At 44.1% G+C, this 15,502-nt stretch overlaps 1 protein-coding gene across 5 annotated transcripts in view; it reads left to right on the plus strand.

Moving 5' to 3' along the window:
* Positions 1–15,502, plus strand: part of LOC135629622 (alpha-N-acetylglucosaminidase-like) — a 59,082-nt gene that overhangs the window by 12,522 nt on the left and 31,058 nt on the right. For 4 of the 5 annotated variants that reach the window (XM_065137252.1, XM_065137254.1, XM_065137255.1 and 1 more), the window contains 3 exons: positions 12,188–12,269; positions 13,367–13,473; positions 14,384–14,468. In XM_065137252.1, the coding sequence (XP_064993324.1) occupies positions 12,188–12,269; positions 13,367–13,473; positions 14,384–14,468 (274 nt within the window). The remainder of the gene's footprint in view (positions 1–12,187; positions 12,270–13,366; positions 13,474–14,383; positions 14,469–15,502) is intronic. The other variant, XM_065137253.1, reaches the window with a different exon arrangement.

Below are 15,502 nucleotides of genomic sequence, written 5' to 3' on the forward strand. Positions count from 1 at the left end.
TTGGGTTAAATCAGTTCCAATAGTTAGTTCGATCGTTGTGTCACGAACGATCATCGCGCACTTGAAACAACTTCGTTCAACGAACCGTCCGTCGTTTTTGCATACTTGTACAGAGACATGGCAGCCTGTTTTGCCTTGGTTTTGTGTGTTTTTCTTGTAAAAAAATACATGTTCGAACAGGTTGCAGTGCTACAGTGCAACTGCTCACTGCGCCGGGCCAAAAAGCCCCAAAATGGCTCCGTTTTCGTGTGCCGCGGGCTGTTTTCTGCAGCCCGCTGCAGCGCTAAAAAACGTTAGCCATCTCAGCACCCTGGAACCCCTCGGGTGGCATAGGGCTGGATGGGGCTTCGATATATTGTCGAGCGTTGAAAAATCTTCACAAGTTCGCACGTTAACTTGACGGGAACTTGCCTTCGCGCTCGGCACCCGATGAACAGTTGTTTGTGGACTTGCAACTGTTCGTTCTACCTTCTAAAGTCCTTGTTTTCTCCTTCCTCTCTTTTCTCTCTTGCACTCAAGGTGCTTGCTGAATTGCTTGTAAAGCTTCCCTCTTTGCGAGACGCCGGGACTTGTCCGTCGCTCATTTTCAATCTAATCAACTTTCTGTTTTACAGGTCCTTCGGGACTTGTACGAGGTTGCAACTAGGCTGAACCTTTGTGGACGCATGTGTCGTGAGGGCGCCTCATGACTTAGGCAATCCCAGCTAAGTTCGAGAAGTTGGTGCAAGGGTATGTCGCGACTTAGGTAACTCAAGCTAAGTTCGCGACTTGGTCACAAGGGTGCCTCACGACTTAGGCAATTCCAGCTAAGTCCGTGACATTGTGGTATCAGAGCGGGCAAGCAATTCGAGCAAGCAGCGAAGGAACTTCACAATTTCTCCATGACAAAGCATCGTGGCGAATCAAGCAAGACGGGGCAAGCCGGACCCTTGCCCCAAGTAGCCGTAGGTGGGCTGTAAGTGCATACTCTCTCTTATGCTGTTGGAGCCGTTCAGGAGGAGCGTGACAACGAACATGATGAGCGAGAAGTTGGCTACTCTCCGCGAGCGGAGGAGGCGCAATCTAGAGCGCCAACTAGGAAAAAGAGCCATAATGTCACGAACGGTCATCGCGCACTCTCAATAACTTCGTTTAACGAATCGTTCGTCGCCTTTGCATACTTGAACAAAGACATGGCAGCCTGTTTTGTCTTGGTTTTGTGTGTTTTTGCTTGTAAAAATACATGTTCGAACAGGTTGCAGCGCAGAGTGCGATCGCTCACCGTGCTGGGTCAAAAAGCCCCAAAATGGCTTCGTTTTCGCATGCCACAAGCTGTTTTCTGCAGCTCGTTGTAGCGCGCAAAATGTCAGCCATCTTAGCACCCTGGAACCCCCCGGGTGGCATAGGGCTGGATGGGGCTTCGGTATATTGTCGGGCATTGAAAAATCTTTATAAGTTCGCACGTTGACTTGACGGGAACTTGCCTTCGCACTCGGCACCTGGTGAGCAGTTGTTTGTGGACTTGCGACTGTTCGTTCTATCTTCTAAAGTCCTTGGTTTCCTCCTTTCTCTCTTTTCTTCTGTGCACACAAGGTGCTTGCTGAATTTCTTGTAAAGCTTCCCTCTTTACGAGACGTCGGGACTTGTCCGTCGCTCGTTTTCAATCTAATCAACTTTTTGTTTTACAGGTCCTTTGAGACCTGTACGAGGTTGCAACTAGGCTGAACCTTTGCGGATGTATATGTCGCAAGGACGCCTCAAGACTTAGGCAATCCCAGCTAAGTCCGAGAAGTTGTTGCAAGGGTGTGTCGTGACTTATGCAACTCAAGCTAAGTTCGCGTCTTGGCCGCAAGGGTGCCTCACGACTTAGGCAATTCTAGCTAAGTCCGTGACATTGTGGTATCAGAGCAGGCAAGCAATTCGAGCAAGCAGCGAAGGAACTTTGCAATTTCGCCATGGCAAAGCATCGGGGCGAATCAAGCAAGGTGGGGCAAGCCGGACCTTTACCCCAAGCAGCCGCAGGTGGGCTACAAATGCAAACTCGCTCTCATGTCGTTGGAGCCACTTTGGAGGATCGTGGCAGCGAACATGATGAGCGAGAAATTGGCTACTCTCCGCGAGCGGAGGAGGCGCAATCTAGAGCGCCAACCGGGAAGAAGAGCCATAAGGAGAGACTCACAACGGTGGAAACCCTCTTGGATGTTCTTGAAGCGAGCTTGGAGGAACTCTACCAAGGCCAGCGAAGGCTTCTTGGGGTAGAGAGCTCACAAGAAGAAGCTGAATCCTGAATCGACAAGGTTGAGGCCCTAGTCGATCGATTGACGGATGATACTAAAGACTCCATGCAACATTTGTATGAAGTCGTGGCGGATCTCACTTCTAAAGTGACAGCACTCACTAGGGCACTAAATGTGGGAGGGAGAAACACTCGCGTTGCACCGCCACAAAATCTAAGGGCACCTGAGCCTCATTGCTATGGAGGTACTAGGGATGCAAAAGAGTTCGAGAATTTCTTCTTTGACATGGAATAGTATTTTCGAGCTACAAGGCCTGATTTTGAAGATACCAAAGTTTCAAAAACAACCATGTATCTGAACGAGGATGCAAAACTTTGGTGGCGAACCCGCTAGGAGGAGATCTAACATAGGTCGGTGTCAGGTGGACACATGGGAGGACTTAAAGCAGGAGTTGAGAATTCTGTTTCTATCTGAAAACACAGAGTTCGTCGCAAGGAGGAAACTAAGACAACTCCGTCAAAGTACTTCCATTCGAGACTACGTGAAGTAATTTTCTGCACAAATGCTGGACATACAGGACATGTCTGAAAAGCAAGGTTCGCAATACCGTACCGTACCGGTATTTCGACCTGGGCTAGGTACCGGTACGGTACGGTGTACCGAGCACTGTAGCACTACTACAGTGCAGTACTACAGTGTATTGGTGCACTGTAGTACTATAGCACTGTACTGCTACAGTGCACTGCAACAGTGCACTGTATTGCTACAGTGCACTGCAACAGTGCACTGTATTGCTACAGTGCACTGTACTGCTACAGTGCGAACCGGTACCGGGCGGTCCGTGTACCGCTGGCCTGTCGGACCGGTACGTACCGCCCGTACCGGGCGGTACGATTCGGTACGACAGACATTGTTGAAAAGGATAAACTGTTCAGCTTCCTCGATGGTTTGAAGCCTTGGGCTCAACAAGAACTGCATCGAAGGAATGTCACTGATATGATCGGGGCAATTGCTGTCGCAGAAAGGCTCACCGATTTTGTTACCTCTGAGGACCCGGGAAAAAGGAAACAATCTTCAGGAAATCGCCCTTCAAAATATTCTCAAGGGAAAGAGCCCAAGGGCGAACAAAGGAAGAAGAGTTCCCACAAAGGGCCAAGCTCAAAAGGCAAGCCCCTGAAGATTGGCGGATGCTTCTTGTGCGGAGGGCCGTACATGGTGAGGGAGTGCCCACAGAAACAGGCACTCAATGCTTTAACAGCTTTCATCCATCCCCCCAAATCGGACAAGGGCAAAGTCGTCACCCTCAGTTCAAGTAGTTCAGAATCTAGTAGCGACGATGAGGAGTCGCAAGGTCCCCGAATGGGAGCAATGCATTTGTTGAATGCATTACGGGGTCAAGTGGGGGTGAACATGAAGTCAAAGCCATTGAAAGCAGGGAATAACGAGCTGATGTATGTGGACATTAAGCTCAATGGCCAAACAACCCGTGCAATGGTGGACACGGGCGCTACCCATAACTTTATTGCTGATCGAGAAGCAAAGCGACTTGGACTGATCTTGGAGAAAAACCTAAGTCGGATGAAGGCGGTGAACTCGAAGGCTAAGCGGATCTCCGGGTTGGCAAAGGGAGTTCCCATTAAGATCGGAACATGGAGCGGGAGCACAAACATGATGGTGGTGCCACTGGACGACTTCCAAGTGATTCTTCGGATGGAGTTTATGCACGCAGCAAAGTTAGTGCCAATGCCATTCCTAAACTCTCTATGTATGATGGGAGGTAACGACCCCTGTGTGGTTACCGTCTCTCGGAGAGGAACCAAGGAACCCCACTAGATTTCGGCATTACAACTGAAGAAAGGGGTACGAAAAGGTGAATTAACATTCGTGGCCGCTATGAAGCTAGAGACACTCGACGAGAAGGCTATTCATAAACCTGCTATGGTGGCTAACGTCCTGAAGGAGTTCACAGACGTTATGCTACCTGAGTTGGCGAAGACTCTACCGCCACGCAGAGGTGTGGATCATTATATCGAGTTGGAGCCAGGAGTGAAGCCTCCAGCGAGACCACCCTACCGCATACCCCCTCCAGAGTTGGCAGAGCTCAGAAAGCAGTTAGGTGAACTGCTAAGCGGTGGTCTCATCCGCAATTCTAAAGCACCATTCGGAGCTCCAGTTCTCTTCCAAAAGAAAAAAGATGGGAGCTTTCGACTATGCGTCGATTATCGAGCCCTCAATAAAGTGATGGTGAAGAACAAGTATCCCATCCCACTCATTGCGGACTTTTTCGATCAATTAGGCAAAGCCAAGTATTTCTATAAACTCGACCTCCGGTCGGGGTACTGGCAGGTGCGCATTACTGTAGGCGACAAAGCGAAGACTACCTGCGTGACCAGGTATGGAGCGTTTGAGTTCTTGGTGATGCCTTTTGGCTTAACCAACGGTCCGGCCACGTTCTGCACTCTTATGAACCAACTATTCAAAGAGTATTTGGATAAGTTCGTGGTCGTCTACTTGGACGATATCGTCGTCTACAGCCAAACGCTGGCGGAGTATGTCGAGCACCTTCGGATAATTTTCAAGGTTCTTAGGGAAAATACTTTGTTTGTGAAAATGAAGAAGTGCTACTTTGCTCAAACATAGATCTTATTCTTGGGGCATCAAATCGGTGATGGCTCCATTCAAATGGACAAATCGAAGGTGCAAGCTGTTGCGGAATGGTGAACTGTAAAGAAGGTGTCAGATTTAAGATCCATCCTTGGATTCGTTAACTGCTATCGACGCTTCTTAGTGGGGTATGTGAAGCATGCAACTCCATTGACGGAGTTGCTGAAGAAGGAGCAGCCTTGGAGGTGGTCTGATAAATGTGAAGCTGCGTTCCAAGATCTGAAGGCTGCTGTGTTGGAAGAACCGGTGCTCAAATTGCCGGACTATGGGGAGCCCTTCGAAGTCCATACAAATGCTTCAGACTTTGCTATTGGGAGAGTACTCATGCAAGAGGGTCATCTGGTGGCCTATGAGAGCTGTAAGCTCAACGAGACCGAGCAGCGGTATCCGGTGCACGAGAAGGAGATGACAGCGGTGGTCCGCTGTCTATGAGTTTGGCGACACTACCTTCTTGGATCACGATTTGTGCTGAGGACAAACAACATCGCTTTGAGCTATTTCCAAACTCAGAAGAAACTCTCCCTAAAGCAAGCACGATGGTAGGACTTCCTGGTTGAGTTTGATATGGCAATGAAGTACAAGACCGGAAAGGCAAATGTCGTGGTCGATGCATTGAGTCGGAAAGTGGAGCATGTGAATGCCGTACAATTGGAGCGCAGAGGCCAAGCATGTCAGTTGCATTCCAACTTCCTTTCCAGGATCATGGATGGACTGTACAGTGATCCCCAAGCAGTAACCTTGATGCAGCTCATCAAAGAAGGCAAGGCACGACGATTTTAGGTCCAGGAGGGACTCGTTTACAAAAAAGGGGATCGGGTTTATGTCCCTCGAGTGGATAATTTGAGGCGTGAGCTCTTAAGGGAGTGTCACGATTCTCTTTGGGCTGGACATCTGGGCATTCACAGAACCTTGGCTCTCGTAGAGAGGGCCTTCTACTGGCCGAAGATGGGGACTGATGTGGAGGAATATGTTTGAACGTGCCTCACTTGCCAACAAGACAAGATGGAGTAACGGAAGCCTGTGGGACTTTTGGAGCTGTTGACCGTACCAAAAAGACTGTGGTGTCACGGACTTAGCTGTTTTTGCCTAAGTTGTGCGGCACCCTTGCATGTCCGTCCGCAAAGGTCAGCCTCCCCGAAGCCTCCCATGGTCCCTTATGACCTACAAATGAGAAAACGCATTAGAGAAAACGCCTCATTCGGGATCCACAAGCAAACATTTCCAAAAACACTTTATAGACAATGCAATTTACAAATAGACTTTACAAGCTCTAAACAGTTGCACAACAAAGGGTCAAAATGGTCAATTACAGATCGAAAATCTCTCACAAGTGTCCACATGACACAACCTTTATTTACAAGCCTAAAGCGGCCACGAAACCCAACTAAAATGGGACTATTAAACCTTCGACCGTCCCTCTACATGTTGTTCAAAGCATGAATAAACAGAAAGACACGAACATACACAAGTATTACATCAAACATTCTATTTAGAACTTTGTTCGTGACATTCTCTCCCACTTATTCTTTCGACGTCCTCGTCGAAGCCTTTGTCGACACTGCAACTGCTCGCCTTTGCTGAGTTTTCAATCTTCTGCTCCAGCTGCAATGTGCCTCTTGGCTCCCAACTGCTCTCCGCTGCTGTTTTTGAGTAGTCGAACCTTTGATCCGCCATATTGCTTCAACTCGCCAATGACTCTAACTCTAGTGTGGGGTTGGTTGAGTTATGTTGATCCCTGTTGGTTCTTGCGGATCCTTCAGATGAAGGAAAAGACTATACTTACTATGCGTCAGTCTCTCAAATGCCTCATGCTGCTTGAACTGGGGGGATGCTTGTTGGAGCTTTAACGAGCATCGCCTCGCAAACTTCTGAAGTTTTGGGTCCTTCCTCCACAAAATTTGTCCATTGACTCTTCTTTCACTTAGTTGTCACTTCCAAGTAGGTTCGCATCACTTCTGCTTTCGATTGGCATTTCGTTGGGAAATTAAGCGGACAATCTACTCTCAGTAGCATTGATCACCGTTGGTGAGGATTTGACAACTATTATCTTCCATTATCTTCGAAGGGTCTTTGAACCTGTGCAGAGCTCCTCTGCTGGATAGATAAGAGAATTGGGGTACTCGGTTTCGCCCTTTCTCTTAAGAGTTGAGAAGGCAAAAGTTACTTGACTTCACCCGCCTCCTCGAGGTTGTACTCAATGCATCTAGCTGGTTACTGGCTTTCGCCTGCTCTTTGCTCACACTTCTGAAGCACTTGAAGTGTTTGCACTCCTTGCGTTGACTTAGTTACTGTGATTCACCTTCTCAATGCCATCGAACTTCTGGAATGCAGGAAGTTTTCACCCCAACTTGGAGTAAGTCTCTAGTAGTTTTAGTTGCCTATGGGATTGTACTGTGTTCTCCATCAACCCGGCCGCCTACTCCACTGAGTAGCAAAGGTACAACACCGCGTACTGCCTGCTTCGTTCCTTGGTCGTGCACTCTTGCATGACCCAAAGTCCTTCACTTTCGGCTATCTTGATGAGAAGCTTGTTGACACCGGTCTTACGAAGTTCCTTGACCTCCGCCCTTCAACCTTGTCTCGGTACTTAGAGTTTGCCTCTGCATGCTCCACCTCCCAGGCCCCTTTCATGACCAAGCGCTCTCCTTCCATGAGAGCAAGGGATTAATGACTTTCATGGAAGTCCCGCCTCTACGGTACCATGGTGTTGCCATGCCCATAGCCCTACTATCCGTTGCCTCGCATCTGCATCCCTTTTCTTCACGATCAGTAGGTATGTCTATGTGGCACTCCTCCGAGTCCACCTCCATTCTAACTGATGCTTGATTTTGGATAGCTAAGTCCCTTTGGACTCGTCGTCGCTTCCTCGCCCCTTTCGACCCTCTGTTTTAACACCTCTGTGTTCTCCAAGCAGCTTCCTTTGGTCGATGGAAAGATAGACTGCAACTCCCATGCATGGCCTCTGCCATCACGTTGTAGGATTTGCACCGATTCTGTTCTCCTTAGCTTCCTTGGTAGCAACGTTCGCTTACTCGACCTTGTCCTCTGACTTGCCGGGCTCCGTTAAGCGAATATGGGCTCTGGAGTAGTCCAGCTCTCCAACTGCTTCGATCATACCTCTGCATTATCAAGTCCCTCCCATGGGACTCACTAGTACTTGCATTAGAACTTTTTCCTTGGTGTAACACAGCTCCTATATACTGATGACCAAGGCTTTCATCCGATGCAAAATTCGATACACGCACGGAAGATCCGCCTCTGCGGTACCATGACCTTCACTCCTTGAATCCATAGCCCTTCTTGCCGTCGTGTTGTTCACCGAAGTGGAGCTTCCAGTAGCTCCCGATCATACCTCCGTATGATCTAGTCCCTCACGGGACTATGTCGTGTGTATCGCATTGTCACAAACTATTCCACCACGATTCGCTGCACCATGTCGTCTCCTGGTGACATCTCCATTGCATTCTGATCCTTGTGGGATGAACTCGAATTGTGATCCCTCCATGTGTGGCCTCTGCCAATACATCGTAGGGTCTCCTTCAACTTTGATTTTGTTCGCTCCTTTGGCAATCGACCTTCATCCACCCACTCTTGGGTCGCACCTAGATGAAGCACTGCTCTAGGACAGTCCGTCGCCTAGTAGCTCCCGAAGTCTATCGACTTCGCTGAAAATGGTGCACCATTGTCTGGATCCTGGGCCTCTGCCCCTACCAGCACAATCTCCGCTGCGCACCGCTTTCTTTATGACAACTTGAATGGCAACACCGTGGCATATTCTTCAAGAGTACCCGCCTCCGCGTCCTCTTGCCCTGTGCCAAGTTTTTCTGAACCCAACTTCGCCTCTGCAAGTTGAGTCGTCTTAGTTCCTCTAACAAATGCTTCTCCGAGATAAGGTGCATGTGCCCAGAAGCTCCCTTCGTCTTTGGCACCATGCAAGATGAGTCCGCTCCGTCAGAATGAAGGACCCATGGAACAACACGATCTTGCTCTTGTCTCTGCAAGAGTTCATGTCCTTAACCTCTGTCCAAGGAAAGCACTATGCCTTCGCTCCATGCTCCATCTTCTACGCCGGCTCCCTTCATGCGGCTTGGGTACTTTGACAAGTTACACCCAAGTTGCTTCGCTTCTCGTTTTTGCATTGAGTTGATGGTGGCCCTCGTGCCCACCATTCCACGGGTCAGCTCTCCCTTGAGTCCGATATCTATATCGACTTCAAGTGTGCCTTCATTTGTGTTGCTTTGAGTTGCTCCCCCACTTGATCTCGCAATGCATCCACCAATGCATTCTCTCAAGCGAGATCATGCGACGACTCCTCGCCGCTTGCTCGGTCCATTAAGCTTCGTGGAGTTGTTGTTTGTTGAGGTACTCTTCCTCAACATGTGCAGTCTGTTGCACATGATTCTCCCTCTGGAGAGCCGAGAATTATCCCTCTTGGATATCTATCCCATTGGAGCAACATCTCTCTTCGTTTCGGAGACCACCATCCCCTTGGACTACTCCGATTTGCTGAACAAACTGCGCATTGTTCTGCCTCCTGCAAACGCACTTGCTAGATTGCGACTCCACGTCAATACAGCCCCCGCTGCACCACTCAAGGCCTAGCAACATGCTGAACTCGCTGCATAATTCAGCCTCCTACGGACGTATCCTTCACATGCCGAAGAGAAAGTTTCAATGCTCCATGGCGCCGAGTTTCAATCGCCTTGGGATGGCCACGAACATTCCATCGTCCGCATACAAGCCCTTGCATGAGAACCGAATTCTTTGAGTTAGCAATTCTCCTCACCTCTGTGAGCTTTGCACAACTCTTTCGGTCGTTGAGCAATTCATTCCACCTTGCATGGTCTCATCCTTTACCAAGCGCCTCGCTTGCCTTGAGCACCATCAAGTATAGTTGTCAACGTTGAGCCGTAGCTCAAACTAAGCCATCCTAACCTTTGTGTGCTCTGCATTCTTCCCAGCTTGCTTGTCCTCGTGGTGCCTCTTGCACAAAGGGTTGGCTATTCGTCTGAATGTCACTCTCAGATGCCCGCTCTTCCGAGCGACTCCTTTTTCCTACATCTCCATGCTCGTTTTCCCCCAAACGATCGCGTGTGTGCTGACTGCCCTCAACGCAGCCCCGCTAGGTCCCTCACGTTTGCATGCCAAGTGTTTCTATGAGTGCTTGTCCCACTCTGATACCATGTGTCACGGACTTAGTTGGTTTTGCCTAAGTCGTGCGGCACCCTTGCGTGTCCGTCCGCAAAGGTCAGGTTCCCCGAAGCCTCCCATGGTCCCTTAGGACCTACAAACGAGAAAACGGGTTAGAGAAAACGTCTCACTCGGGATCCACAAGCAAACATTTCCGAAAACACTTCATAGACAATGCAAATTACAAACAGACTTTACAAACTCTGAACAGTTGCATAACAAAGGGTCAAAAGTTCGACTACTCAACAACAGCAGCGTAGAGCAACTGGGAGCCAAGAGGTCTATTGCAGCTGGAGTAGAAGATTGAAGACTTAGCAAAGGTGATAAGTTACAGTGTCGGCAAAGGCTTCGACTATGACGTTGAAGGAATGGGTGGGGGAGAATGTTACGGACAAACTTCTAAACAGGATATTTGATGTAATGCTTATGTATGTTCGTGTCTTTTGTTTTGTTAATGCTTTGCACAGTATGTAGAGGGACGGTCGAAGGTTTAACAACCCCAGTTTAGTTGGGATTGGTGGCTGTTTTATATTTGTAAATAAAGGTTGTGTCATGTGGACGGATACGCAAGGGTGCCGCACGACTTAGGCAAAACCAGCTAAGTCCGTTACAATAGTGATCAATTTGGCTGGTTGACACGAGAGGACATTCCTTGCTAGCAAGAAAGTTTTATATTGAAATCAAAATTGGTAATGGACTTAAAGGATTGTATGGGCTTCATTATCAACTAAACGACAACTAAATGAGTGATGTTTTACTTGCCGAGAATTGAGTACCTTAGTGCTTAATTATCCTTTTCATTCTCACTAGTAATATTTTTCTCTTATGCTTTTGTGTTGCAATCTTGTACAACTCAAGCTAATTTGGTATTTCAGATCTGAACTTCAGGTTAGTGTGGGTTCCACGTTTGGCGTACTGCCTGAAACAATATGAAAAGGGTTAAGTTTGACCCCAATGGTCAATTTGACCGTTGGGCCCTCTTTTGGGGGTTTAAATCCCCCCTCCTTCGCCCTTCTTTCACTCACTCTCATTAGCTCTCTCATTCTCACTCTCTTTCAGACTCTTTCTCACACTCTCGCTTGTGATTAAAGCTTCTAATCGATGATTTGTAGTAATTAAGCTATTGATTTAGATAAAAGAGGGATTCAAATTTGGGATCTGATGGAGTTCCTCTCTAATTTTAAGGTATTTAGCTTCTTTTTATGTTTTCTTTATTATTTCATATAATTAGAGGCATATCATTGCATATTTATAAAGATTAAAGATGGTTAAGGTCATTCTCTTGCGGTAGTCCCAATTAGGTCTACTGTCTTACATTTAGGCCAAAATTTGGGGCATTTAGACTTAATCACAGCCTTATACATTATTTATGGCTCATACACACATTATTCTTTGTTAAATACGATAAAATTGCCATTAATTTAGGATAAAAAACCTAAAAAGAGATTTTTTGAATTTATAAAAAATTTCAGTTTTTTTCTAAAATCGATATATCCCAATGTACGATATGCTGGTACCAATCGGTATGTACTGGTCTACCCATGACCAATACCATCAGTTAGCACGATACGATGGACCTAGCTTTTGTATGAGAAATCCTTTTTATATACATAATTTTTTATTTTTTAGAAAAAAGATTTAAGAGAAGAGTCCTCAATCCAATTAATGATTTATTATGCTGTATGAAAATAGGTGAACTGTTAAAATTGAGTCAAATTGTTTCAGCAATGGTCAGAGAAGGTCTTAATCTCGATGCGCCACCATCTTATTTGACATGCAGTTGTCTGTTCACTTTACTTTTTTAAACTGGACATTTGTTCTTCCTTCCCTACTTAATGGTAAAATGTTGTAGCAATTGTTATTAATTATCAGCCATTTTTGGGTCCTAAACATAGAGAATCATTGGAATTGTGCAGAAACAATTGAAGCTAGTTTATAATTTCGGTAAAGTTTCTTCTCGTGGTTACCTTATGCATTCATGTTGGGCCATTTATGAACTTGTTTATAAAAATATCATGACTTAATTTATAATGTGCCTTTGTATTGGTTTATATATTTTTCTTATTCTGCAGTTTAAAGTTTTCAATACTGTAAGTTTGCAACAATTTTACTTGCAGTTCTTCCTGCCTTTTCTGGGAATGTTCCTTCGGTGTTGAAATCCAAATTTCCTTCAGCTAAAATTACTCACCTTGGAAATTGGTATGATTTATGACCTAAATACTGTTTTACCTATTATCCGAGATATGGTTTTAGATTGCAATTTGATCATTGTTAATCTTCGTAATTTGAGAAGTACCATGTCATTCCTTTTTTTTGGTACAATGGCAGCTTGTCATTTTCTCTTTTTTTTTTTCCTATATGATCTTGATATTTATCAGACAGTATTTTGTTGGGTGTCTGCACTACTGTATCATTCATCTCCGTCCACTTTCTATGATGAACCTATTTATGTTGATGATGTATTAGATAAATCAAAATTTTGAAATGCTCTTTCTGCTTTTCTATGAAGTTGTTGTGATCAGTAATTAGATTGTTGCCTAAAATTGTGTAATCTAATGATCAACCTATGATCAATAAGCAGCTAGCCTAGACTTGCTAGCAAAATAATTAAACCTTTCAGATTTACCAAGTCTAAAAGAATATAAAGTTTTTGCTAACAGTTATTTATGCAAAACAAAACCAATGATGAATCATATAAAAGAAAACACTGGGTATTAATGCATTATCATTCCTTATTATTTGTATGATACGAAAGAAAAAATGTAAATATTGGTCTAATGTCAGTTTTTGTAACCAATAAATCTGATATGGTACCAGCACACTGGGTGATATACTGACCTGTACCTTTCAGTCTCATGATAAAAAATAAATAAAGACATTGGTACTGATCAATAAGATCTGGAATTGGTCCTCGGTCAGACTGATAATACTGGAGGTCTATATCAACTGTTATAACCAAAATTTTGTTCCATCTCTAATAGTAGTTTGGATCTTAAAGATTAATTTCTTCGCATTCAACCACTACTTCAGAAACTCAAGTAAAAGAACTGCTGTGAATGGATATAGATTATTTAAGAAACTATGTTATGAGAATTTTTAACCTTAAGTAAAATGTAATCTTTTCCTTGCAGTATGTCTTAATTGTCGTTTTTCTTCTAAGTAGGTTTCAATAATGCAACTTATGCATCTTTTTTTGTTTGCAGTGTTGTATCAGTTGCTTCATACAAAGAATTTTTGTTCATAACATTTTTGCATTTGATTGTAGGGTGATATTTTGTTTTCTTCTTTGGCTACAGGTTTACAGTTCATAGTGATCCAAGGTGGTGTTGTACATATCTTTTAGATGCAACTGATCCTTTGTTTATAGAAATTGGAAAGGCATTTATGGAACAACAACTTAAAGGTACTACTTTATATTCGTATCTTGATTGGTGGGATAGAAATATGGATGTTAGTCATCGATAATCTCAATAGTATAGACTTTGAGGGCCTTGTAAGCTTTAAAAAATTGTACCATGTAATTCTTTGCACTTGAATTAGGTTTGCGATGCTCTGTTTATCAGCATCATCATTTTTTTCATTTAGCAAAGCCTATATTTTTCTGTGTCAGTATCAATACTGTCAGAAAAATCTTCCATTTAAATAGCGTTTTAGTATGAATTCTGAAATATACACATTTGGTGTTAAGGAACTTCTCCTTTGTAGTTTTATCTAAAGATCAGCGTAAAATAAATGCTTTATCTTGACAGAATTAGTGTGGGGCTATCGCACCAATTCCATAAGGCTTTTTTATCGTGGTTCTAATCACATTATTTTTATATATTAGGGAGATTATCAATACGATTTAAAAGTAGGTATTCACTAATCTATTTTGGCAGCGAGTAATTGGCACATCCTGGCATCTTATTGGCTTAAATAAGGTTTTTTTAATTTGTGCAACTGAGACGTTGTTTTCTTGGTTTGCTTGTTCTTTTGTTGGGTTGACTTGGTGTTAGTGATATTTTTTAGCTTACTCTTCATGTTGCTCTTTTACGTGAACTATTTCTTCCAGATTTGGCTGGATCTCTTTTTTCTATTCCATCTCATAAATGAAAGAGAAGTAGTCATTCACTTTTATTAAAATAATGTAAATTAGCAACTGTCAATTATTTAATATCTTTTCTGGTATACTTGCTTTTTCTTTTTCGTAAGGGTTGCATCCACCACTGTCATATTTTAATGTTTTCTGAGAAATTATGTACCCTTTCATGTCATCGCAGAAGATAATATTATAATCCATAAATTGATTAAATTTAATTGTGACCTTCCTCCAGTAATGCAACAAATTACTCATTTAAGATTTGAAACAATGTTCACTTATTCTGCAGAATATGGCAGGAGAAGTCACATATACAATTGGTACATTTCTCTTTCCATCTTCTGAGAAACCTTTATTCATGCTGCTAGTAATTTCTTTTATATGCAAGCTCTTATGTTAATTCCAAGGACTGAGCATATCCATGGGTAATGCAGATACTGCTAATACAATTCTTATAATCAAGCCTTACTAACAAAGAAAATATAACATAGCACAAATATTCCTACTGGAGAACTTAGTGTTAGCTCTTCAACAGCAGAAGTGGTCCTTTTCTTTACCAGGTGTTTTTTGTCTTCGTAACTTAATTTGATGTTATTCTTCTCATATATAAATATAAATAAATAAATAAATAAATATACAACGATTGAAATTTTGTATCGTATCGGAATTTCGAGATTTGCTCGATACGGTACAGTACTGTATACCAAGCGGTATATTTCGGTATATCGCTCGGTATATATATATATATATATATATATATATATATATATATATATATATATATATATATATATATATATATATATATATATATATATATAAAAGAGGTAAACTACTCGGTATACCTCTCTTCTCCCCACGCGGGGCACCATCGCCGAGGCGATGCCACCTCTCTTCTCGGGCGACATCGTAGGAAAAAAAAAGTTTTGCGACGTCGCCTCTCTTGAGCAGCGTCGTAGAAAAAAAAAAAAAATTTTTTTTGCGATGTTGCTGAGGTGACGTCGCAGAAAAAAAGAAATTTCGCTGAGGTATTGCCTCGCTTTGCCTCGCAATGTCGATACTCTTCTCCCCGTGCGCGGATGAGAAGTCACCGTAGATGAGGATAGCGACGTCGATCTCAGAGTCTCCTTTTTTTTCTTGTTTTTCCTATTTCTTTCTTCCCCTTTTGCCTCTTCTTCTCCCTCTTTCTTCTCCCTCGGTCACCGTCGACTCCCTCTTTCTTCTCCTTTGGTCACCGTCGATGATAATAGCCTTAATCGACACTACCGCTTGGTAAAGGATGGTCCGTGTACCGGTCTGTTGATGGACCGATACATACCGCCCAGTACCGGCGGTATCATTCGATGTTGCAAAC

Source organism: Musa acuminata, chromosome BXJ3-1 (assembly GCF_036884655.1).
Source record: "Musa acuminata AAA Group cultivar baxijiao chromosome BXJ3-1, Cavendish_Baxijiao_AAA, whole genome shotgun sequence".
Lineage (NCBI taxonomy): Eukaryota > Viridiplantae > Streptophyta > Magnoliopsida > Zingiberales > Musaceae > Musa > Musa acuminata.